This window comes from Equus caballus, chromosome 4 (genome assembly GCF_041296265.1).
Source record: "Equus caballus isolate H_3958 breed thoroughbred chromosome 4, TB-T2T, whole genome shotgun sequence".
NCBI lineage: Eukaryota > Metazoa > Chordata > Mammalia > Perissodactyla > Equidae > Equus > Equus caballus.
This window is the reverse complement of record NC_091687.1, coordinates 89,904,489-89,931,879: the sequence shown is the minus strand read 5'-3', so window position 1 is coordinate 89,931,879 and position 27,391 is coordinate 89,904,489. Positions and strand designations below refer to the sequence as shown.

At 41.0% G+C, this 27,391-nt stretch overlaps 1 protein-coding gene across 18 annotated transcripts in view; it reads right to left on the bottom strand.

The window, feature by feature from the left end:
- The window catches only part of MKLN1 (muskelin 1), a 312,981-nt gene that overhangs the window by 282,043 nt on the left and 3,547 nt on the right, over window positions 1–27,391 (bottom strand). For 10 of the 18 annotated variants that reach the window (XM_070265079.1, XM_070265075.1, XM_070265091.1 and 7 more), the window contains exon 2: window positions 8,028–8,152. The exons of 2 other annotated variants lie outside the window; for them this stretch is intronic. Coding sequence is in view for 7 of the 16 variants with exons in the window: in XM_005609409.4 (XP_005609466.1) it covers window positions 8,028–8,044 (17 nt within the window). In the remaining 9 variants the exon portion in view is untranslated. Of the gene's footprint in view, window positions 1–5,656; window positions 5,725–8,027; window positions 8,153–27,391 lie in introns of all 18 variants that reach the window. 6 more of the 18 variants (XM_070265077.1, XM_070265074.1, XM_070265090.1 and 3 more) reach the window with 1 other exon arrangement.

Here is a 27,391-nt window from a genome sequence, read left to right as displayed (position 1 = left end):
ATAGTTTGTCCAACCAGTCCTCTATTAATGGACATTTGGGTTGTTTCTAGTCTTTTGCTATTATAAATACTTTCTGTCCTATGGTTTTGTATTATATTTATGTGTATTCAAGTCTTAAATGTAAATAGATTTTTTACCATGTGGAAATATACAAGATGAGACTAGACCATCTTATCATACCAAATAATAGGGACTACTAAGGTCGTGTCAGAAGTAGAGCCAACTTGGAGATGCTACCACAGGCCAAATAGGGATAACTTCAGCATTAATCAGAATAATAAATAAGATGTATTGAAACACACTGAATATGTTTCAATTAACGATTCCAAATGATAGTTAAAAAACAAAAATAGAATACAGAAGCAAAATAACAAAACACCTATTTGGCCACCATTGGCACATGCTAGAAAATCAGCTCAAGGAATAACAAGATTAAAATATCACTATTTTGTGATGTTTATTAAACCCATGAGGCTAGGTAACACAAAAAGAGATTACACAGGGGCTGGTCCTGTGGTGTAGTAGTTAAGTCCAGCATGCTCTGTTTCAGCGGCCTGGGTTCACAGGTTTGGACCCCAGGTGCACACTTACACCACTTGTCAAGCCATGCTGCAGTGGCGACCCATGTATAAAATAGTGGAAGATTGGCACAAATGTTAGCTCAGGGCTAATCTTCCACAGCAAAAAAAGAAGATTGGCAATGGGTGTTAGCTCAGAGCAAATCTTCCTCACCAAAAGAAAAAGAGAGAGAGAGATTATTACACATTATGGACCTGTGAATGGCAAAACACACCACTACCTATGAAGCAGTCTTGCAAAGAAAAATATCTGAATCTGGTAAAGCCTGTAGACAGCTGTAAGAAATACAGAAGACAGAGGAACATGTGAAAGTATACCATGGAGATGCAATGAGAAAAACCCCGGCTGTGACAAGTTTCTACAGGACAAACAACTTGGTTTCTTCAATACATAAATTGCAAGGAAAAAAATATTAGGGTGGGAACCCATATATATTTGAAAAGATTTAACAGACAATCAACCAACTTCAGTATGTGAACTTTATTTGGATCCTGCTTCAAACAAACCATAAAAATAAATTATAATATTTATGAGACAATTGGAAATTTGAACACTGAGTATTTCATATTATTAAAGTATTATTGTTAATTAGCTTAGATGTGATAATGGTTATGTTAAAAATGTCCTTATCTTTCAAAGATCCATATTGAAATACTTAGGGATGAAAGGATACAATTTCTGCAATTTGCTTTATTTTACTTTTTGTTTTTTGAGGAAGATTAGCCCTGAGCTAACATCTGCCACCAATCCTCCTCTTTTTGCTGAGGAAGCCTGGCCCTGAGCTAACATCCGTGCCCATCTTCCTCTGCTTTATATGTGGGATGCCTACCACAGCGTGGCAAGCCAAGCGATGCCATGTCTGCACCCAGCGTCTGAACCAGCAAACCCTGGGCTGCTGAAGCAGAACATGTGAACTTACCCGCTGCGCCACTGGGACCAGCCCATGGAATTTGCTTTAAAATAAAATGAGTGGGAAAGAGGAAGAGGACTTATGGGTTGGCCATCATGGGTTGTTGGGTACATGGGGTTCATTATACTCTCTGTCTACTTTTGTTTACATTTTACATTTTCTGTAATAAAACATTAATATGCAATTATATATAATGGGTTCTTTGGTGTGTGTGTTATGTGTGTATAACCATCCATTATAAGGAAATAGAACAAAATGCTAATAGTGATTATCTCTAGATGACAGAATTATGAGTGATTTGGTGATTTTTATTTTCTTGTTTTTACTGCATATTCTATGGTTTTCATACTGCACTAATTAGGAAAATGTTATTCAAAAAGAAAAATCTTTAATTATTTAACAATACCATTTCCACAATTCAGCTAGAATTCACTTCTGACGCAGTGAATAAAATAACTTTGTATGTTTGAAATATAATTGGCAAGGTGAATTATTTAATATTTAATTATATTCAGTTTTGAGAGGGTACATATAATAGTCCATGAAAATATACCTCTAAAGCAAAGTTTGAGGTTTGGAAATTCCGTCATTTGGTGTAATAAGATAATCTTAAATTTAAAGCTTAGGCATAAACAGTTAATTTTTTTTTTCTCCTTCTTACGTAACACGAAAACAACTGATCCAGTTTGGCACCAATTTCCTCCACCAAAGTCACCTTTGTGCTGAAGTTCAGCACCTCAGGTTTCAGTCAAATAACTTGCAGATAAGAAAAGGTTTCTTAAAATTTTCTCATAATTTTCCTACAGTGTTAGTTCCTGGCAAAGGGGGAAAGTCCTGTCTCCGTAGTTAAGTCAGCTGGGGGACTGCTTCTCGCTCCTGCTTTCTCACATGCAGAGAGAGCGAGCTGTGTACATCACTCCTTTTGTATTGCTGGAATAAACGTAAGGCCCCGACAGTAGATAGAATTAAAGAAAAAGACAGTTGATGGGCATTTTTAGTATATTCATAGATAATATGAGATACTGCAGGGTTTGTCATTCAATTATTAGAAAATTAGTCCTTTAAGATCAGAAACAAATTTTAAACCAGCTTAGAAAAAACAAGTATGTTTTGTAACTATATTATCATCTGAATGTTCTATAATCAGGTAACTGTTCTGTCTTCATTTATTTTGAAATGCTTTTCATTTATCTAACTTTCCTTCTTCCTTCAGTTCTCCAAACGAGACATAGTCAGCTCCTGTTAGGAAATACTTAACAGATTATCCCTGAAGTAACATTTTGTTCTGAACGTAGACTTTAAAGCGAAGTCTTTGATAGATGTAGTTATTCATTTGGAAATGAAATTTTCTGAGTTAACAGCTGGAGGCAGATAATGTTGATTTGGGTCCATTTCTTCATTTGAGGTTCCAGGGATTATTATATGCTTCATGTGTCTACACTTGCAACTATGTGCCAGGCTTTGTGCTAAGTATTTTCATATATGATCTCAATTATTTATTACAGTAGCCCTGTGAAATAGTTATTTTGGAGAGAGGTTAATTTGCTAGCTCAAGGTCACACCGGAATCTAGCTGATTGCAAATCTTGTGTTACCACTTTTAAGTTCTGAAGGATGGTGATTGAGAGCACTGGGAGCAGTTCTTGGTGTCTAGTACGGAGGCTGGTACTAGAAAATAATGTCAGGTCAGTTCAAAGACTGATATTCATCTGCCTCCTTGTAAAAAGAGGGTTCTCTGCCTCCTTCACAACTGGAAGACGTGCAGGAGGCGCAACATGCTTCGTATCGCAGCGAAGCGGGGGGCAGCTGAGATGGAGCGTCTCTTAGGAAGAAACCAACTAAGACGTGCCGAGAAGGGAGAGGGCCATCTGCTCTTCACAGCAGAAGGCAGTGCAGCTTTCTGCCTCGATGTTTTAACAGATTGAAGACGGGCAGACATTTTTAAGCCTGGGAATAAACATTGTTTTGACTTAGTGGCCAACAAACTAAAGGTCAACCTGAGAAAGTTGATTCTTGACATATTTCCAACAAGGGTCACTTGTTTCAACAGAATGGACTCAAAGTTAAGAATTAAAAACCTCAATTTTGGTAAATTATATGTTTGAAATACTGAGGGTTCTAATTACACGTACATCCCAAATGCCAGTAGAGCCCCCTCTATTCATTTACTCATAACTTCATGTAAAACTGTTTGGGAAACGGTTTTTTAAAGCAATTTACCTTCAGGCTTAGTTAAAGAATGGAATATGTGAAAGAAGGACTTTCCAGCTTCTGTTGACTCAGTGATGCAAAAGGAAAAATATGTTTATAAGAATTTGACTGCTTGGTAACTCAAAAATAATTGATTTAAGAAACTTGAAATTCCACTTGTTAAATGCTGAATCCGATTAGAAATTTCAAACGTAATTTTCCAAAGCTTCTGCTTGTGCCAGCTACTAATACTACAGAATCATTCTGATGGGCATCAAATTATTAACTATTCCCATAAGGTTGCACTAGAAGTCCCTACTAGGAATATTTTATTTGTGGAGACATAAATACAGGTTACACAACACCTTGTAAGTGGACTTGAACTAAAGGATCTTAAAAATAAATAGGAACAACAAAAATAAAACATGACTAACTCTCCTGCCACCATCAAAACAAATGTTTCCAAGGACGTGAAGCCAAGAAAACAGAAATCCATAAACACAAAGGCCAAGAGAATCACTTCAATCTACTAAGCCGCTCTAAATGACAAAACAAAACGAAAACCCAACAAAAGCAAAAAACCCCACCTGCTTTGAAGGAAAGAATGCTGAAGAACATTGACCTTTCCTGCCCCTTGGCCTACCACGGAAATCCAGCCTGCAGCTGATATTAAAGTGACTGAATCTCCCAAAATTATGGGAGATGGGTGTCTTAAAAATGCAGCAGGTTTGATCACATAGGTCACATCCACATTAGCCGAAGCAGTAATTAACAAGGAAGGGTAATCGACTTCATTCATTTTAATAACCAATTCTTTTGCCACAGAGCCAATCCAACTTGATTATTAAGACACAATGATATTGGAATGAACTATTTTTCAATCCAAGAATTTTTATTATGGAGAGAGCGCTTGGACAATTTAAGCAATTATGTGCTTCATTTCTCCTTTTCTGTATCTCCATTCTTGCTTCTACATAAAGTATTGAATTTAACTCGTTTCCTTCTTAGTGTTTTAGTCTTCTTTTAGAAAATTTAAACTAGCTTTTAAAAGGCTGCAGGGTAAGTGTTGATGGTTAGCCTCTATGAGAAATGATCTTAGTCCCTAGAGCCCAGACTGCTAGCCTGGAGGGCAACAGGCCAAATTCTGGCCGCTCTGAAAAACCCAGCATACCTAGAACATAGAAAATCTAAGGTTTGTACCAAGATGCTTGTCAGTAGTTGTGTTAATACGTATTCTAGATTTTACCATACTTCTCCCAAAACACTTCCACGGATGCCTGACCCACACAATCTCTCCTTACATCCACACACACATTCTTTCTTTTCATTTGGATACAATGTTGCTAAAGAGCAAGGTCACTTGAAAGAAAGCTGAACTTGGAGTCAGAATCCAAGGGTGAGTTCCAGTTCTTCAGGAGACCAGTTAAAGGCAATTGAGTGCAGAAGGTAAACGTGCGCTGCGAAAGCCAGAATGTGTGGGTGCAAATCCTGTTTTTTCCACTTTCCAGCTATGTGACTCCAGGCAAGTTATTTAAATCTTGTGCCTCAGTTTTCTCATTTGTAAAATGGTGATGATATCAATAACGACCTCACAGAGCTAAACATCCTAATTAGAATTAAACGTCCTAATTAGGCTTAGAACAGAGCCTCAGGTAATCTAAGCATTCAATAAATGTCAGGAATCATTATTACCAGTTGCATGACCTTGTGGACCTCACCTAACTTCTCTGAAACTCTTTCATCTTCTGTCCAACCTCACATGGTCCTTCCGAAGACCAAATAAATTCATGCAACGTAAGCAGCAGTCACTTTAAAAACATAATCCAGTATTAAACAACTCCTTCCACCAACTAGAATTAGGTCCTTTCTGCTCTGTGCTTTTGTAATACTTAAAACACACGCATACATACATAGCACACACATGCACAGACACCCCTGTTATAGGACTTGTCACATTGGATCATAAGAATTTGCTTACCTGTCCATCTCCCCCACTAACAGAGCATCCTCTGATTCACCTCTGCACCCTCAGCACGTTGGACATACCTGGCACAAACAGGTACTCAATAAATATTTGTTTAAATGAATATTGTCCAAACAACTGAGCAGGAATTCTCAAGGCCTTTGCCAGGAATGATGGATTGTCACTTTTTGCCAAGTGTCCTCAGTAGACCACCCAGAAATGTGCTTGTTTCTCCTCAGGCACAATATATTGAGATTCTGTCATTTTGAACACAGTCGATCTTGTGTAGGTGCATTCACTCATTCTTTCAACTTAATAAATAATTATTGAGCACCTGTTGTGTGCAGGGTCCTATGCTGGCCTCCATATAGTGCACCACAAGTGGCAAATGCCCCAGTTAATTCAGTCCCCACCCCCCATACTGAAAGAACCTATTTGCTATAGGATTGTTTACGACTGGAGATAATAAGCTGCTTGGTTTGATTACTTCATTCAAGTTATAGAATCTCAAGGTGGGAAAGAATGATTTTCTAGAAGTGGAAATCCTTCTAGAATAATAGCTAAGGTCAGGGATCTAACTGCCTAAGTCCAGATCCTTGCTCTGCTTTGTACACAGTGTAAGACTTCGTGCAAGTTACTTACCCCCTCTAAGCCTCCTTTTTCTCACCTGTAAGATGGAGCTAGTAGGATCCATGTGAGTATTAAAAATAACAACTCACATTAATCCTTTATTGTGGTACCTGCCATATAGGAAGCACTCGATGTGTGTTTGCTGTTGTGATTAACCAAATGCCTCACCCCTGTGTCTGAACTTCCCTCACAAATATATTCAGCAAATGGGGCATGAATGCCCAGCTTCTGCTTGCACACCACCGGGATCACGGAACCGACAACCTCCAGCAGTTGTCCCCTTGATTGCTAGGCAAATCTAACTGTTGATAAATTCTAGTGGGTTGTAATATACAAGCTTACATCTGCTCACGAGTCCTCGATCTGCCATTTGGGATTACCCAGAAGAAATCAAATCTCTCCTCTGCAGGACAGCCCTCCTAACTTTGGAAGGCGGCCATGTATGCTAGTATCACCCTCCTTCGCACGCATCCACGTACAATCTCAGAGCCTGTCATCATTTCTGATATGACACTGATGACCATATCCCTTCTTATCCTTGTTACTCTTCTTGAATAATCTTTTGTTTATCAATGTCTCTTTTAAAGGCTAGAGATCAGAATTCATACAACAGAACAAAGGTGGTCTGATCGCCAGTGAGTACAAGAGAACTACTTCCCCACTCGAACACTATATTTCTATTAATACAACAAAAGATTGATGTTTTTTGGACGTTACATCACACTGTGTTGACTCATCATCTATTCACAATCAACAGGACACTCTCAATCTTCCTACGTGAGCAATTGTAAGCCATCTCGCCCCCAACCTGTACTTGTATAATTGAATTTTGGGATCTTTGAGTACTTTATATTTGTCCCCATTAAAGTTTATATTGTTAGATATGATTCATTATTACATTTTGTCAAGATTGGGGGGGGATACTGATTGTACCATTCAACTTGTTATTCTTTCTAGTGGTGTGTCATCTGTAAATTTGTTCAGCATGCTGTCAAATGTTATCATCTTAGTCATCAATGAAAGTGTTAAGGGGACAAGGCTACAAACCAGACTTGCATTAGATCCCCAGAGCCCTGGATGTGTATCAACCTCTTAAAAACTTTTCTTAAAGACATCATTCATTCAACCAACAAACATTTACTGAATGCCCACCATGTACCAGTTACTATTCCAAGCACGGAACCCGTAGCGGAAACAAAACAAAACCCCTGCCCTCACATCCTAGTAGAGGAGAGAGAGAATAAACAAAGAAGAAGGTAAGTAAATAATACTAAGTTTTTTAATGAAAAACTAAAGCAAGTAAGGGGTTAGAGAAGGTTGGCAGTGGGGATGGAGTGGGGGCTTGTTCATAGGCAGTATGGCTAAACAGAGTCATCGTTGAAGTTTGATTGCACTGCTCATGTCCTGGCCCAAAAGGAGTCCCAGAGAGGGCAAGTCTTTCTGATTTCTCAAAACTTGCTTTTCTCTATGTGGAGTCATATTAGGAAAAAATCGATACAACAACGATGAAAAGTTTAAATAGTCATGAAACAAAAAAGAAAATTTGAAAAGACATATTTCCTCAAGAGACTTCACAACATTTCTTTGTTGTCATAGGATATGCAAACATTGTGAGACCACCTGGACCAGCGGGGAAGCCAGTCACACTTCGCCATGAAGACTCCAGAGAGGGGAATTTAAAAATGATTGCTCTAAAAGTATGGTATCTGGTTGAAAACTAAATAATAGAGGAAAAGGCAGAAAAGCTCACACTTACCTTACTCCAATCCCCATGTTCTCAGGTCTGGTGCGGGTTATGAATCCAAGAGTTCATGGGAAATCAGGAAGATGGAACGCTTGGGTGAGCCTACACCACGGCTCAGAGAGTCTGGATATTGAACGCTGGAAAAGAAGTCCGTGAGGGACAGGTTTGAAATCTACCTCTATTAACTGCTCTCTGCTCATGATTCCAACGTTGACAAATTCTTCTAAATAGTTTTAAATAATCTTTAAATCCCCTTGATGTTAGAGGGGCTTGATAAATCTTTGTTTACTAAAATTCTAATTGCATCCTCTGATTGGAAATTTATTGTATATTTTCACAATGATACTTTCAACATTTATATTCATTTATTCATTTACTGAGCATCTATTTTGGAACAAATACTTTGTTGGTGCTGGGAATACAAAGGCGAGTAGGATAAATATGATCCCTGATTACAGGGACTTTACAGTAGACCTCACAGCAGAGGGCAAGATAGAAACAGGAAAGGCAGCTCTGATAAAGCAGTGTGTTATGAAGAAGAAGGTACCAAGAGCCCTAGCAGGTCACCTAACCCTCACTTTGGGAGAAGTGGAAGTTAGCGACTTCCACAGGGAGACTTACAAGGTATGAAAGAATTAGTCAAATGAGGAGGTGGGGCAAGTCTGCTTCAGGTGGAGGGCAGAGCAGATGCAAGATTTGGAGGTAACACAAATGACTGGGCATGCTGAGCAGTTGAGCAAGGAAAATAGTTCAGCATAGCTGAGGCAGAGTGGTCAGAGATAAGACTGGAAAGATAAGTAGGACCGAATTGTTCAGAACCTTCTAGGCTATGTCATAGAGGAGGTACAGTCTACTGGAATGTGTGATCACTTGAAAACTCCTTGTGGAGGTTTGAAGGGGGAGGAGTCAAGACTGTTGCTCAGATTTTTGGCTTGAACAACTAGGTGGACAGTGATATCATTCACGAAGACAGCAAAAATACAAATGCAGCATAAAGGAGACTGCGGAGAAGAGGGCGAGTCCAGCCTTGGTCGTGTTCTGTGTGTGATGCCTGGGGAGCGTCCAGGGCAGCAGGAGGCAGTTTGATCCAGAAGTCTGAGGATACAGTTTAGTCATCAGAACACAACAGACAGCAATCGAATCCACAGGGATGAGAGAGATATCCTGGGAGAGTGTTGGGGAAGAGAAAAGGGCCCAGGAGAGAACCCAGAGGAATAGCTTCAAGGATGGGCAGAGAAAGGATGTCTGAAAAAGAGAGTGAGAAGGTGCAGGAGGAATAGGAGGGGAAACAAGGAGTGTGAGGCATCATGGAGGACGAGGGAAAAGCACGTGTCCACACGTAGGTTGAAATGCTGTCAAGAGGTCAAGTAAGAAGAGGACTGTGAGAAGCTCCCATGGGGTGGGCACCAAGGGCATGCTGCAGCAGGTGGCATGAGCAGCAGCGGGACCAGCGGGGGCAGAAGCCAGGTGACTGCGAGTTGAGGAATAAAGGGAACATGAAGACAACTGTTTCAAAAAGATTGCCTTAAAAGTGGAAGATACAATCCCTACGTTTTCTTCCCAAAGGTAGGAAAATGGGGCCACGAGGAAGGCTCCCGCGGTGTCTTTACATTAGCTCAGCAGACTGCACGGCAATGCTTGTGGTAGGCACGGCCTGCTTGTGGTAGGCACGGCCTGCGAGTTGGACAGCAGTCCCACCACCAGTGCTGGTTGTGGCTGAAACAGTAGAGTAAACCAAGTCTGCCTTTTGTGTTCTCCTCCTAACTCTTCTTCTGCGCGAGGCCTCTGGTGAAGGGGCTTCCTGGACCCAAGGCCCCCTGTGGTGCATGAATGCACACCTGAGCAGCCCACCTCTCTGAGGAGCCTAACAGCAAAATGACCTTCACAGGCAAAAATCTGGTCGGACAGAATTGTCACACTGTCATTACTGCTCACCTATTGCCATAACTCATGTATTGGGACCAGTCAGTGGGAGGAGAGAGGAGTTTGGTCACCTTGGAGTCTGGAGCAGGCAGCTGGCCCCACAGCTGGCCAGGCAGTTATCCATGCAGGGATCCTCTCTGAGAGCAAAATCCAGAAGCCAGAATAAATGGGTCAGGTGGAAAACAGATGACCACAACCACAAGCAATGCTGAAGGTGGGTCCTAGGGAGTGAAGGTGAGCCAGGACATAATGGATGAAGACTGTAAGGGGTTTGGATGAGAGGGGAGGCGCTCAGAACTAGAAATGGACTGAAGCTGTTATGCACACAAGGGCCAGGCACCATTATGCCAGACAGGTGGTGTATCAGCTCTGTGATCTGAATCCTTCCTCTGTGCCGTTTCACTTCTCCTCCCTTCATGACACCAAGTGAAGTTTCCGACATTCACAACAATTCCCAAAACCTTATTTCCACAACCCCTCTCCTGCCATTGTAACTCTGTATTCCAGGAAGAAGATAGGAAAGCTCTGGCCTGCATCGTGCTAATGGGGGGCCCTGGAGCCATCGGCAGTCACTAACCTGAAGAGGTTGTGCTGGTAACTATGTTCAGCCTGAGACCCGGGAGATGAAGTAAAGGCCTGACACGTTCATTTCGGCCCTAAATCAATAGCAAAACTAGCTACACGGCTTGATTACTTGAAACATTATTTCTAAATTGTAATCATTCCAGGGTATTTATGTTCTCTAAAATGCACACTATGACTGAACTCAAAGGCTTAACTGTCTTCAGTTTGTGATTGCAGCACAGAGAGGAGATAAAGAACAGTGGGAAACATCAGAGAGAAATACAATATTTTTGCCTTGTGCACAGACTAGCTAAGTTTTCAGCTGAAGATTTTTTTTTTCATTTCACTCAAGTCAATAATCATTTACCCACTGGATATTGCTTAAAGCAGAGTTTTCATCTAATTCTCATATAACAAGATTGAAAAGGAAAAACTAAATAATAATACCTCATTTGTGTATAGGACTTGTCTTTCAAAGAAGACGTCATAACCCACTTTATACTATCTAATTTACAGTGGCAACACTTTTATAATGTAAATACTAGTAAGGGCTATTATCATGTTACAAATTATGCACAAAGGAAACTGAGGTAGTATGTGGGAAAGAAATGACTGGTTCAATGTAACTCCCATTTGAGAGGTGTAATACCTAGCTTGTTCTTTTTTTTTTTTTTACCATGAAGCTATGCTTTAGATAAACATGTTTATTAAGGTGTACCTTGCCCTTAAATTTTAAAATGAAAAATACTTTGCTTAAAAGAAATTACAAAGACCAAAATGTTGATGTATTCTGCAGATCAAATCTCTCTTCCAAATCTAGATCAAAACCAATCAGCTTCCTACTTCCCAACTCTGATTTTAATCAGCACAGTTCTCACTATCCTGTGCCGCACATTTTAGGAGGCGAAAGTGGGTATCACTCTCCTCTTCCTGTGCATTCTGCTGCAATCATCTCGTCATCTCCACTGGATTTGGAAAGTACCATTGCATGCACAAATTCTGCATATATGTGAAGCCACTGCCACTTTCATGCTTATACTAGCTTCCATTTAGGGGGTAACATTTTTCTGATCTTTTCGTGTAATTCATTCATTCATCCATTCACACTCTCAAGCATTCATGCATCCACTCAACAAACATTAATGGCGTGCCCAAAATAAACAAAAATTATTCTGGATGCAAAAGATAAAAACAGGAAGAAGACAAAATCACTGACTTCAGGAAACTCACAGCCCGGTGAGGGAGCCAGAAGAGTTGACAACTGGAGTTCAGTGTGTTGGTGTGGAGAGGGAGTGACATGGGAAAACGGTTTGAGGAGCACAGAGAGGGGATCCGTCCCTGCCTGAGATAGTGAGAAAGGCCTCCTAGAGAAGGCGCGCCTAGATCTGAGCATGCCAGGAAGAAGGGGATTTGGGTATCCAGGCAGAGGGCACGGCCCGGGCAAAGGCACAGCCAGATGAGTAAGGGCACCCAATGCATTTGGGGAACCACAGGAAATATCTTGTGACAGGAGATTCTTCAATATTCGATGGCTGGCTCTATTTTATAATCCAGACCCTGGATGTCACCATAGTTAATTCTATAAATGGAAATGTGTGGTTTCTGGGTTATCTTCCTCAGTCATGTAAGTGAAAACACATTCTACATGGGATCTGTACCAAAGCGCTTGTTGACAGTCTGACTATTTGAGGAATGTCACAGAGGGAATGGCATGAAATCAAAGCCTGGGGCTGGTCTACCTAAGGTCTCTATTCTCCATATTTCATGACTGTTACACCAGGGTGGTGACAGGTAAGAACAGCCTATCTATTTATCAAATACAGGTGATCGCTTAGCCCCTCCCCTTTGTTATTTCAGCATAGTTTTTTTTTTAACAGAAATACTTTCAAATGCAGCATTTTCAAATGCACTGCGTTAGATGGGTCGGGTTTTTCCTGTTCACCTCTTCCCAACCATTCAGACTAGGTGCTGCCCAGCCTCCAAATGATGAGAGCCAGACTTACAGGCTTCTTGTCAGCACTGCACACACTAGCAAGAGGTGTTTGGAAACGGTCTCTGAAAATCCTACACCCAAGTCCCTGCAGGGACATCTCTTCCCAGAAGCCTCTGAGAAGTCCTGCATGAAAGCCTTTATGAACTGAGTCAGCAGTAGATAAAATGCAACCGCTACCGAACTCATACCGAACCTTCCCTAGACTAAGCCTACTGCCTCAGTGATCCCATCTGAATTCTCTTGTCACTCAAGAAAACCTTTGCACCACCAAATCACATCCCTGTTTCTACTTGGAAATTTTTCAGAGGCTCTAAGAGTTCAAAATAACTCATCTATTTTGGTGCCTGATCAATTATCGAATCCTCTCTAAGACATCATTTCTTCATTCATCCAATACTTCACCCATTCAACGAACGTCAGCTACCTCATTTGTGACTATCTCATGAAGTGAATCCAATCAGCCTTTTGTCCCCCATTATTCTACTGAAAACACACACAGTGAAGGTTGCAATGACCTCTGTGTTGTCCAATCCAGTGGCCAGTTGTCAGTCTTCAACTTCCTGCCCTCTGAGCATCTTCTTGGCACCCAGGATCACTCCCTTCCTGTTGAAACATTTCCCTCACTTGGCTTCCATCACACCACATTGACTTTCCTCCTACCTCATTGTTTGTTCCTTCTCAGTTTCATTTTCTGGGTCCTTCCTGATTTCTGAGTGCTGAGACTCCTCCCCCCCCCAACCCCCGCCCTGACCCTTGGGCTTGATCCTCCGTAATTGCCCATCCAGTTTATTGCTTTAAATACTATATCTCTTGCCTTGACGTCTGACTTGGAAGCTGAAGAGGGTTTCTTTTCCTAGAGGTGCTGAAGTTTAGGTTGGGCACTAAGGGAGGAGATGATTTGGCCCAGGGGAGAAGATCCTTAGGGGAGCAGGATGAGAAGAGGCACAAAGGCATGAAAAGGCAAATTGTGTTCAGAGAAAAGAGGGAAGTCTGGTGTGGGGTGAAAAGGATTGGTAAGGTAGATTGTAGCCATATTGAGAAGAACCTTGATTTACAGCTAAGGAATTTGGATTTCATACTGAAGACAGCAAGTAATTATCAGATCTTAAAATAGAGAAGAGATGTGATCATTCATATTAAAAAAATAAATAAAACTTCAGTGGCCGGATGAAGGCTGAGCTAGAGTAAGGAGAGACTGGAGCCAGGAAAGCCAATTAGAAGGTCACTGTAATAGTCTAAGGGATTAAGGTCTGAGTCACCATAGCAGCAGTGGGATGAAAAGTAGTGACAAATCCCAGGGAGATTTAGAAGTAGCAATAAGGACATAATTATTGATTAGATAGAGGTTTGGGAGTAGGGGAGAGAGGCCAAGGTTGAAGTGTGATGACATTAACCAAGCTAAACAGGGGCCGGAGAGCAAGTGTGCAGGGGATGATGAGCAGCTTGCTAAGTTTGCAGTGATGGTAGGCTATCCAGTGCCGAATGAAAGACGAGGCCACCGATCAGGAGACAAGCTTGGACTAGATATATAGGTTCAGAAGTCAGTGCCCAGTGACTTCTAAGTCCTCAGAATGGATGGGATATCCTGAAGAGGGCAAACAGTGAGAAGAGTGCCAAGAACAGGATCTCAAAAAAAAAAAAGCATGCAGGCAACTCTCAGAGGAGGAGACGACAGGGGAGAGGCAGCATGAGAACGGGACAGAGTGAGGTCTGCAAGGTAAGGAAGAAGAGACCTTCAAAGAGGGAATGATCAAGAGTTCTCCCTGGGGCAGGATGAGCGATACGAGTGGCTGCGGTAATTAGATCTGATGACCACAGTTTCTAGAGAGTTAAAAGTCAGCCTGGAATGGGTTGAGTGAAGACTCCTCTTAAAGTTTGGCTATGAGGGAAGCAGGTAATGGCTGGGAAGACGGCGGCATTGGGCAAGGGGTAGGAATTTTTTTATGGGATGGAAGTCTTTATTTACAACAGGTGGCCAGCTAGCTTCTGCTCAAACATCTCTCATGAGCTTCCTACCCCACAAGACAACCTGATTGTGTCTTTGAACAAGAATTGAACATCTAATTCACTTTGACATGTGTTTGTTGAACGTCTGCTACATCTAAAGCACTGGGCTTGGCATTTCAGTGCCTAAAAAGATATGCAAGACGTGGTCATGTTTTGGTTTTTCATTTATTGGCCAAAATATGCCTCCTTCCAACTACAGCTCTCTTTTCTCTGGAGCCACATGCAATATGAGAAGAATTTCTTCCATTCAGCAGCGCTTCAGCTAACCGAGGATGGTTTTCAGCTCCCTCCCAGGTTTCCTCGCTTGTTTAACTTTTTTGACATAATCCAATCTTTATGTTGGTGTACATACATGTATGCCTGTATGCGTGTAGATATTTTGTTAGCAGCTGGCTGCTGTCCTCTGGACATCCAGAGCCTAGTCTGCCTCTTTTAAAATGTGGCGCTCAGAATGAATCACAGCTCTCTTCATCTGGTATAAGCAGTGCACAAACCAGTTGGAGGCTTCTGTCCATTTTCCAGACACGGTTCTTCTGTTAATGCCATCTGCGACTGAGTGTTCTGACTGTCACTCTGCTGACTCGGGGTACTTCACAAGCAACCCAAACCCTGAGATCTTTTGCACCTGAAATGTTGATAAACTAGGTCTCCCAAATCTTATATTTATACACTTGACTTTTTAAAGCCAATTGCAGGGTTTTACATTTTTTTTCCCACTAAATACTTTTACATTTGGTTTTTTATTAGCCAGTAGTGAAAAAAGAAGCTAGGGCTTGTAAGTCAGACAGATCCAGATTTGAATTCCGGTGTGGTTATGTAGCCCAGTGACCTTGGTTGTGTCTGATCTCTCTCAGTCTCAAGCTTATCAGCGAAAATAGGGGTAATCATATCTACATTGCAAAGCGGTTCTGAGGGCAGTACCATACCTAATATATTATAAGAGCTCAATAAATGTTAGTTTTCTTGCCTTCTTTTTCTTTTGTTTTCTCAGCTTTGTATTCTTAGCAGAAGTATGCCTTTTAAATTGTAACTCAAGATTAATACATCTTCTTTTTAATTAAAAAAAAAAGTTGAGCAGAACAGGAGCCAAGGACCAAAAGAACGCATTTCAGTATGACAGTTAAGCCTACGGGCTCTGAAAGCAGACTTTCTGTGACTGAATCCCAGCTCCTCTACTTAGTAGCTGCCAGTTCAGAAGCGAGTTCTTTAACCATGCTGAACCCAGGTTTCCTCGTCTGCAAAATAGGGATGACAACAGTTCCTGTCTCTCTGGCTGTTGAGGAAGATTAACTGACATGATAGATGGAAAGTCTTTTTGCACAGAAACTTGCACATAATAAGTGGTAAGTATTATTATTACCACCTAGAAATCTCCAGCTAAATAATGTTCTATTAATCCACACTTTTGGGTATAATCATTTCATCTACTAATAATATTGTATAATATTCTGTCCCATGTTCCATTATATTGTACACCAGGATCCCATGAAAACCTCTTCAATGCCAGGAAGAACAAATATGTCTCTAATATTCCAGATTAGTAACCTTATTTACAAAAAAACCTAACTGGCTACAGGATCTTGGGCAAATCACTTGACATCTCTGACCTCAGGCTTGAATTCTGTGTAATGGGAAAAATAATAATACCTCCTTCTGAGATCATGATGCACAGTGCATGGGGGACCAGGAAAACAAGAGTGGTCTGGAAGGACCTAAGTGAACCTGTGCTGGCTCCTGTAAATGGCAATTTTCTTTTTCTAGGCAAACTCGACTTACCGGTCTGTAGATTCTGGAACCCACGTTTCCCTTTCTAAAAGTTGGGATATTTGCCTATCTCCAGGCATATGGTACTTTTCCCATCTTCAGTGGTTCGTGATAGGATGTCTGTAATCATATCTGGAAGTTCTTTTTGTATCCTGGGATGTGGTTTATATGGATTAGAAGGTTTGAATCTCATTTAAAGACCTGAGGTTCTCTCTTACTCTCTCACCATTCACTCATTCTCATCATTCTTGGGCTCCTACTTCATCTTAAATTTCTTTTTTATCCTAACTAAAAGAGCATACATGTTTATTGAGGTGGATTTAGAATGTACAGAAATCACAAAAAAGAAAATCAGTTGGAATTCCACTACCAAGATATCACCACTATTAATATTTTCCTGTGTAACTGTCTACTCTTTTTTTCTGAGCAAACATATTTAAAACTAAATTACCAACATTTTCTGATGTTATGACATCTTCCATAATCTGCTTTTTACTGGATGCATAGATTTTATCATGGGGATACATTACAATTTATGCAATATATCTTTTTGGACACTTAGGTTATCTCCAAGTGTTCAGTATAAAGAATGCTGTACTAAATATTCTTCCACATTAAATTTTGTGAGTGTCTCTGGTTATTTTCTTAGGATAAAGTCTTAAAAACAAAATTACTATGTGAAATGGTTTGCCTATGTTAAGTTTTTTATACACAATGCCAAATTGCTTTCTAAAATGCTTAAACCAATTTATATTCCCAATATTGTACAAGGGTGCTTATTTCTCTGCATCTTTATCCATGCAAGATATCATTTTAAAGTTCCTGACAATTTACTAAGCACAAGACATCTGGTTTTCCTTTAATTTGCATTTCTTGAATTACTAGTAAGACTGGACCTTTTTCACTTTAATTGAGCAGTTAAATTTCTTTTTTTCTTTTTGCCTTTTCATGTTCTTTACCCGTTTTCTTTTGAGATATCTTTCTAAAATAAATTTGTAAGAATTCTTTATACATTAAGGATACTACCCTTTGTCCTGTGTGTGTGTGTGTATACATATATATGCAAAAGTTCTAGAATCTCTCATTTATCCTTTGCTTGTGGTAGTGTTTTATCTCCATAAATCAAAAACTTTTAAGTAGTCAGATCTATAAATGTTTTTCTTTCCTAAACCATAAACCCTTACTTTTTGCTCATAAAGGTCCCTTACTGCCCTAAGATCAAGAAATGCTTATCCCACTCTCATCTTTTCAACAATATCACTTCTCTTGTATGGGCTATTTTTCACATAGAACTCTAATTTATCTGAAATGCATTCCATTCCTTCTTAACCATGTTTGTTCTACCCTTTTGAATCAGAAAGGAAGCTTTGGTTTCAAGAAAATCTAATTCAGGGGCCGGCTCCATGGCCGAGTGGTTAAGTTCGCGCGCTCCGCTGCAGCGGCCCAGGGTTCAGATCCTGGGCGTGGACATGGCACCGCTCGTCAGGCCACACTGAGGCAGCGTCCCACATCCCACAACTAGAAGGACATGCAACTAAGATATACAACCGTGTACAAGCCGGGGTTTGGGGAGATAAAGCAGAAAAAAAAAAAAAAAGATTGGCAACAGTTGTTAGCCCGGGTGGCAATCTTTAAAAAAAAAAAAAAAAGAAAAAAAATCTAATTCAAATGGCTAAAACAAAAAATAGAATTTATTGGCTCCTGTAGGTGAAAAGTTCAAAAGCTTCAGGGCCAGGTATGGTCACGTGGTTCATACAATGTGTACAGGACCTGATGGCTCTCTCTTCATTTCTTTGCTTTATTCTTTGGTGACAGCTCCATTCTCAATAGACTCAGCCCTTGTGGTCCCAAGATGATGGCCAAGAACTCCCAAGGTTACATGTTTCTGCATTCACTTCCGGAAGGAAAGTTTCTTGTCCTGGCATTCCCAGAAAAAGTCCTGACGTTCTCATTGATTGGAATGATTTAGGTCACAGGCCCATACCTGAATCAGTCACTGGGGACAGGGGGATGAAATTCACTGATTGGTGTAGTCTGAACCCCATGCCCTACCTCCTGGAGATAAAGGTGGAGTCAGCTTTCCCAGAACTAGATGGGTGGCCCACAGGAAGGAGCAGCTGGGAAGAGGGACACATGAGAGAAGACAGCAAATGTAGGGCCTATATCTTTAACTATAAAGATCATTGTTTTTAACAGAAAATGACAAATTCTCTGCCGCTTGCAGACTCACTTGTTTTATCACTATTAATGCGGTAGAAGCTAGAGGTAAATCATGAAAGGCCATGGTCCCTTCCCTCGGTGCTAAACTCTTTCCATTCAAGCTGCATAGAGACCACCTGGGTGCATCACAGTTTCTAAAGGTCTGACCATATGGGGTTCAAACAATTTCCTCCACGGTCAATTGATCTATAGGTTCTCTGATTTTCTTCTTTAATACGGATTCCATAGAGCCAGTAGAAACAGACCACAGCTCCAGCTTCCTTGAATTTATTATGGTAAAGTCTTTGTCTCTTAGCTACTTCGTTCTCTGGTTACTTATTTGGACCATTCTTTGTGGGGTTTTCTTTTTTTTTTTGACTCAGGGTCTTACTTATACCACTCTCTAATGTCTTTTCCTGGTTTGTGACCCCAGACCTATATCTTGATCTAAACATTGCCTCAGAGAAGCCCTCCAAGGGGACAACTGGAGCTAAGTTGGACCCCGGGGCACTGGGCTTTAAGTGGATCATAGCAGTGATTCAGAAGAGACAGGACACAGCAGAACCCACATACTATGCACCAGACATAGTTCAAAATGTCCTGTCCTGGGCAAGCCATTACCCATCTGACCCCATCTTAGACATTGTTCCTGAGTAGCTTCATAGCCATTCTTTTCTTTTCTTTTCTTTTCTTTTCTTTTAGCCTTCCTGCATTTTGACCATGCTTTGTCTTTTCAACACACATCCCCTCTCTCCATCTGCTATAGACTGAATGTTTGTGGTTCGCTCCACTCCCCTCACCCCACCCCGGTTCATATGTTGAAGCCTTAATCCCCAATGTGATGATATTTGGAGGTGAGGCCTTTGGGAGGTAATTAGGTCATGAGGTGGAGCCACCATGAATGCGATTAGTGTCCTTATAAGAAGAGATGAAAGAGAGATGACCTCTCTCTCCATGGGGGATACGGCAAGAAGGTGGTCGTCTGCAAACTAGGAAGTGGTCTCTCACCAGACACCAAATCTGCTGGCACCTGATCTTGGACTTCTTAGCCTCTCAAACTGTGAGAAATAAATGGTTTTTGTTTAAGTTAGTCTATGGTATTTGTTATGGCAGCTCAAACCAACTAAGACACCATCCCTCCCCGCTCTGTGACATAGCTGCACAATGACTTGACTTTTGAGGGTCTCTTTTTACTCCTTCTTAGAGATTTCGACCTGTTCTCCTTTCCTGTCTCTAGTATTCGCTATTCTTCTGTTCTTCAATAGTGTGCATCCACCTTCCTCTGCTCCCTCCATGGGGCAACACACTTCTGAATGTGGCCTCCAAGCGGCTCTCTGACTCTTTCCTACTTTGGTGGCCACTGGCAGCACTGCCACTTTTGGGACACAAAGTGGACCCCTCGTCTGCTGAGTGTGATTGACACCGACAGAGCTAAGTGAATAAAATTCCGCATTTCCCCTATTCTAAGACCAATTTATTGTATGATGCACCACCACTTCATTACTGCTTTTAGAGTCCTCCCCCAAAAGCACTGCCACGTTAAACATGTCTATTGCAGACACATTCTGACTTTAGAAATATTAAAAATGTGAGGGAAAAAAGCTTGTACCTTAGAATCTAGGAAATGCTATAGCTGAATGATTCTGTTTTTCAGGTAACTAACATTAGACAGTCTGCTCCATTCAACAGCCCTACTCTTCTTCATTATTATTCTTACTATAAACATAAGCAAAAACCAAACGAAAAACCATTAATTGTCTTCAGTACTTTCCCCAGACCCTAGTTGTCTCTGGATATTAGCTCTCTGGCATTATTTTCACAGGTCTGAGCCCTTCTTTCGAATGAGATCTTGTTATATACCCCTACTCTGACCTTTTGTACATGTTCTTTAAAAATATGAGCTTATCAGAACACTTTTTGAGCAGCCACACTGATCTTTATTAGTTGCTCCCTTTTCTTCAATGAAATCACTGGTTTTATAAGAATTTAAATTTCAAGTCATTTTACTCCTCTGGAGCTTTCTTTCCTAGTTCCTGGCCAGAGAGAGCCTCGCGTCCATATATCCTCTTAACATGCTCAAGTCTTCCATGTGTCAGGTTAGCAAGTGCAGAATTGCCTTCTCTGGCTATTACAAATTCAAGGATGCCGTGGTCACTTATTTTAAGTTGTGTGTCACTTCCACTTCACCAACACATTCTTCTTAGCTGGTTAGAATTAAGCATAGAATAGTACCTCTTCAATAAGCAATCAGTTTAAATTTAAGTCATGCCAACTTTATCTGATGCTCACTTTTCAGCAGAATGAGCTTGTCAGTAGATGTTGAAGTTCTCCATTGCCCCTATATCATGCCCCTGTGCAATAACTGTGTCATTTGTATTGGGAAAGCATTATTGATGTTGCCATAACAGAATCACAAAGCATACTAGGACCAGTTGACAACACATGGCCAGCAGAGAGAGAGCGTGAGGCAAGACTGGGGCGGGCAGTACTCCTCAGGGCATGGACTGTGAATGCAGAAGCTGGCTTGGATTAGGGCCGCCGGGCTGTGCATGACCTGGTGTCTCCTACCAAGGTGAAGTTCAGGAAGCTATTAATACTAAGCAGGTCAGCATGAAGGGTAAGGCACATGTAGTTGAAGGGGATCACAGAAGGGTGAGGGCAGCAGAGGACAGCCTTCTGAGGAAGAGGACTGGTCAGAGATAAATGGTACAAAATGACAGAGTCATGGTAAAGTAGGCCAGGGTTCAGGACAGGACCTCAAATCTACAGGGAGACTGGGATACAAGGCAGAATGACCAGAGACTGAAGGTGTGGAGGTCAAGGAGGAAGCACAGAATAGAACTAACATAGGAGTGGGAGACATAACAGGAGGGACCTACAGGTGTCTGAGGCTCACAGGTAGCCTGACTGGAAGGAGCAAGAAGCTGGGGCTGATACTGATGATCCACTTTCTCCCCAGACAGAACTGGCATCGAAGTATTGGGAGATTGGAGAGCAGGACCTATAGGTGGAGCCCCTTAGACAATCCAGCAGCTGGTTACTAGGGAAGGCAAGGGCAATGTCACTTCTGCTTTTATTTTCACCCAAATGTTCGCTACCAGGTATCAACCCTCAGTTTGTAGATTTCCATTTGCGTACAGAAGTTCTTGACTTACAGAGTCACTCCGCTTTGCCTTTGACTGTGTGCTTCTTCTGAACAACCTACAGCCCTTCGTATCGGCATAAGACAACAGCCACCGTTTACTGATTACTTACCACATACAGGCACAGGCTAGCTGACTTACATACATTGTCTTATTTAACTCTCTTGACAGGTAGGTATTATTATCCCATTTTAAAAAGAGGAAACTGAAGCTTGTATGGTTTATGTGATCAGCCCAAGGTCACAGAAGTGGGACACAAAACAGCCCAGATTTAAACTTAGTTTTTTCTAACCACCTATCTGTTCCTTTAAACAACTACAGTTATACTGTGATAAGTCCAAACAATTCTCACTGATCCCTATCAGCCACGAGATTTTTCATCTACCTACGTATCTATCTATCGTCTATCCTCTTTTATCTCTAACTCCATAACACTCAGTACCACACTATGTAAGAAGTAGATTACTAAGTACTTACTGAATGAATTAACGTAGTTTTAAAATGTGATTAGAATTACTGTGTCCTCTCTTGGTTTGGGTATTTATCAAGTCGGCAGTCAGAATTCTTCAATTTGCTCTATAAAAATACTACATTCCTGCACATTCATTCATTACAAGGAAGAGAGGGGCAAAGTGTTAAATGAATACAGAATTGAGGAGACATACTTTGTTCCCAAATAAGTCAGACGTAGGCAAATGTGTTTATAGGTTCAAATAAATTTGAGACGTTAAAATAAAGGGGCATATATGAAACAGATTATTTTCTTTAGAAGTCCGAATCTGAAAATCTTTCTCATGACGTGATCTTTAGGTTTGTCTAAATCAGAGGTTGCCAAACTACTGTGCATGGGCCAAATCTGGCCCGGTCCCTGTTTCTGTACGGCCTAGAAAGTAGCTGAAAAAGATGGAGAAAAGAATAATGTTTCATGACATGTAAAAATTATACGAAATCCAAATCTCAGTATTCACACATAAAGTTTAATTGGAACACAGCTGCAGTCATTCAATTACTTATTGCCTATGACTGCTTGTGCACTGCAATGGCAGAGCTGAGTAGCTGGGACAGAGACCGTATGACCCACAAAGCTTAAAATATTTCCTATACGGCCCTTTACAAAAAAGTTTGCTGATTCCTGGTCTGACTAAATAGAACAGGATGTCATAACACTTTAAGTGTCGTTTAAACTACATCTATTATTTTAGTTTCTAATTCAAGGACACCGGACCAACAGGTCATGACAACTCTTTTGCTATGTAGAAGGTTTCTATGTTCTCAAAACAAAATCAAAACCTTTTCTGCTTTGCTGTTCTCTACATTCTCTCCTGACAGCATTACCACCTTTCTGCAGAAACAATAACAGACTGAGAAGCTGGTGGTTTCTCTAACAGGTGACAAGTCTCCTCCTGCCAACTCATCTTTCTCTTTGATGGGACACTGGGGCTGGGCATCCTTATGAGTGGTCACAGTGTATTACAGAACCGTAGTGGCACCAGAATGGATCCTCCAGACTCCATCAACAGATTCAAGGTGGTGTGATGGAATCAGATAGACGAGGAAAAGCAAACTGCTCTTTTTGTCATCACCCAGGACCTAAATGACAAGACAGAAATGACTCAGAATGACCAGACACAGGTAAATAGTACTTATCAAAATGTTTTGGGGAGGCACTTAACATCTCAACAGTGTGGCACTGTGAGCGCTCAAGCAACGTGTTAGCTCGAGAGTAAAACAAAGGGAGCAGGACCTCCTTATTTTTCCTAAGGTCGAGTTTGGGTTGCAGTAAAGTTCAAGGGAATATGTCTTATTTACTTATTTTTTGAGACCCAAAGATACATTCTATTGGCTTTCTGTATCTCTGTCTCTGTCTCTCTCTCCAATTTAACAAGTTTACTGATCATTTATTAAGTATGAGGCACAGGGCAAGCCCTGAAGATACAAAATAAATAGAATAATCCTAACTCTCAAGGAGTTCACAGCTTATGAGAGAAGCAAGTTTTAATGATCTACCTGGACCTTTGGACAGCATTTCATGTGAGTTGATCCTCCTCAACATATTCTCCTCCTGGCTTCTTTGGCCCCATAATCTCCTGGTTTTATTTTTCTGGTTTCTGATTCTCGGTCTTCATTGCGAGCTCCTTCTTTTCTATCCAATCTTTAAACGATTAGCCTTTAGTCCTGGACCTGCTTTTCTTTGATTCTATCTACCGTCTTTTTTTTTTTTTTTGAGGAAGATTAGCCCTGAGCTAACATCTGCCGCCAATCCTCCTCTTTTTGTTGAGGAAGATTGGCCCTGAGCTAACATCTGTGCCCAACCTCCTCTGTTTTGTATATGAGATGCCTGTCACAGCATGGCTTCATGAGCAGTATGTAGGTCCACGCCGGATCTGAACCAGGGAACCGTGGGCCACCGAAGTGGAGTGCGTGAACTTGACCGCCATGCCACTGGGCCGGCCCTTCCATCTACTCTCTTTAGGCAATCTTCTCCCAAATTTATAAATCCAGTTCCAGCAACTCTTCTGAGCTTCAGACCCGTATCACAAGTCTGCAGTAGACATCTCCACTTAGACAAAACTTTTGATCTTCCCCTGCAATTCTGTTACTGCCCCAGGATTCTCCATCTTGGTAATTGACACTTTTGCTCATGCAGCATGACTCTCAAGTCAACTATGACACTACTTCCCTCTGCTTAACCCACAATTTCCATTCAATCGTCAAGTGCTTTAAAATAACTCTTGACACTGATCATTTCTCTTACTGTGCAAGCCACCACCCTGGTCAGGGAAACCATCATCCCTCACATAAATCTGAAATGCCGTCCCATCTGGTCTCTCCAGTCCTGCTCTTGCCCTGCTCTACTTCACCTTCTCACAGATAAAGTTTTCCAGAGGCGGGGGGAAAAAAAAGGTGAGTTGTCTTTAAAAAGAAAACACAATACTAGCAAAATACACAGGTTGTTCTTCATCTTAATTTTTTTTTTTACTGAGTAACGTATCATGAAGATCTTTTCATATCAGTCTACCTAGAACTGTTCGCAATTTTTAACAGCTGCCTACCATTCACTTGTATAACTGTATCATAATTTATTTAACCACTTCTCTGTTGATGGACACGTAGGCTGTTTTCAGTCTTTATTATAAAATAGTGCTTGGTTGAAAATCCTAGAAGAGTCATTCTTCAATACATGTCTGAGTATATCTACTGGATAAATATATAAAAGGAAAATTGCTAGGTTAAAGGCTTTGTACATTTAAAAATTTGATAAATACTACCGTGTTGCCATCCACAGAGGTTGTACCAACTTTTACTCCTACTGACAATGTAAAAATGTGCCTGCTTCTCAGCCTGGCCAACCAAGCACACTATTAAATTTTTAGTTTTTGTCAACCTGATATGTCAAAACTACACCTGATTGCAGTTGTAATTTGCACGTCTCCTGTTATGGGAAAGGGTGACTATTTTTACGGATTTTTGTATTTCCTTGATTGTAATCTGTCATACGCTTTGCCCAATTTTCTGGAGTTTTCAATGTTTTTCTTATTGATTTATAGGAGTGCTTTGATTTCTTCTTAAATAATCTAATTTCCAGGTTCTTTCAGGTATCCTAGTATTTTTTAAAAGTCACAATTTAGCTAGTTTTTTCCCCTAATAATAAGTAATCATCAAATGTTAACTTCATTATAGGGGAGCCTACATGAGATTGCCAGAAGTACCGACTTCCTGACAGTAGCTTGACAAGACTGCCTCATACCTATCCCTATACTATTTCATTTCATTTTCCTGGGAGCCCTGTGAGGCATGTGTTATTATTAACCACAAAGTGAAACTCAGAGAAGGTGAATGTCCAGAGTCACAGCTGGTAACTCTTCCACTTCTGGAATCTTAAAAGCCTAGTAATCCATAATCACTGGCCATTTTTTCAACCACACCAGGCTCTGATGTTTGATGCCTCTAATTTCTAATAATCTATTGCTCCTCTCTTTTTCCTTCTATAAACATCCAACGAACATTTTTAGGTGCCTACTATGTGCCAGGAATCCTCATGGGGTTTACATTTTAGAGGTGTTCTCACCTACAAGCAATATAAATAAATAGTAATAAAGTTTTATTACTATGAAAAAAATACATAGGATGGTTGGGAAAGTGGACAGAGAAGAATACTTTAGGCAAAGTGGTCAGGAAGGACCTCTTTGAGGAGCTGACATTTAAACTGAGATCAGAATAACCAAAAGAGTATTCCAGGAAAAGCAAATATCTAGGATAAGTCCTTTAAAACAAGAGCAAATCCAATGTGTTTGAAGGATTGAAAGGCCAGTGTGATTGGAGAGTGATGGGAGAGGAGACTGACGAGGTGGTCTGGGATGCTGCAGAGGCTTTGCAGGCCAGCAAAGGAGTCTGGACTTTAGTCCAAGTGCAATCCCAAGGCGTGGAAAGACTCTAAGATGAGAAGCACCATGATCTGATTTCTGTTTCATGATTTATGTCACTGTAGCCGTGCTGTGGAGAATGGGGGCGAGAGAGGAAGCAGGAAAACAATTAGAAAGCTATTACAGGAGCCCAGAAGATGCTGTTTGTATTAGGGTGGTAGCAGTGGGAACAGGAAGAGACAGATCTTGGAAGTGTTTTGGAGGTACAGTTGACCTGAATTCCTCACTGATTGGACGTGAGAACTGACGAAAAGTGCAGATTGTCTTGAATATATCTATGTGCTTTTTGACTCGAGAATTGGGAGATGGTGATGCCATTTAATTTGAAGGAGAAGACTGAAAGAATCAAGACTTTTGTATTACTGTATTATTTCCTTCTTTCCCTACGCAGCCTTAAGCTCACAGACATTGATTTTACTCTCTTCCCAATACCTTCCTGTTCCTTGCCTACTTGCCCTTTAGTCCTTCTTATCCAAAAGAACTTCCTCTGTCTACCTCCTCTGCCCCCATCCACTCCTCAATCCACTGCAATCTGGTTACTGTCCCCGTTATCCCAATAAACTCTTTCTTGGGCAAACACAATGACCCTCTTGTTGCTAAATCCAAGGACTTTCAGACGTCACTTTTCATGACCTTTCTCTAGTACTTAACACTGCTGACAGGTCCCCTCTGTGTCTCGGACACTGCTCGCTCCTCGTCTGCCCACCTTCTGCGTGCTCTTCCCCCGTATCTGCGTCTCCTCGTCTTTCAAATGGTGGCATTCTCATAAGGTTCCAGAGTCGGTCCTCTTCTCTTCTTACTCTGTGCTTTTTCTCTTGGGGATTTTATCTACTTCTATGAACTATCACTTAACCTGATGATTCCAGCAGAGACCTCTCTCTTGGGTTCTAGATTCTCTTGTTCAATCATGTAGTAGACAGCTGCACTTTGATAGCCCACGAACACTTCAAATTCAACATGTTTCAGCTGAGTTTGAAACTAATCACCTTTCCTCCTCAACTTAGGTTTCCTCCTGAAGTTCTCATCTTGGTGAATGGTACCACCATCCCCCCATTTATCTGAACCATGAATCTCCTCCTATTCCTCAATCCTGAAAATATAATCAATAATAAAATTCAGTTGGTTCTATGTCCTTAATATCTCTTGAATCCTTCTCCTCTCTTCATCTCCATTCTTGCTGCCTTAGTTTAGACATGCGTCACTTCTTTCCTATAATGCTAAAACAACCTCCCAGCTAGTCTCCCTGCTCACAGCATTACTCACACCAATAAATTCTCCAAGCTGCAGTGATCTTTCTAAAATGGACATTTGATCACCTCACTATGCTCTTTAAAATTTATCACTGATTCTCTACTGGCC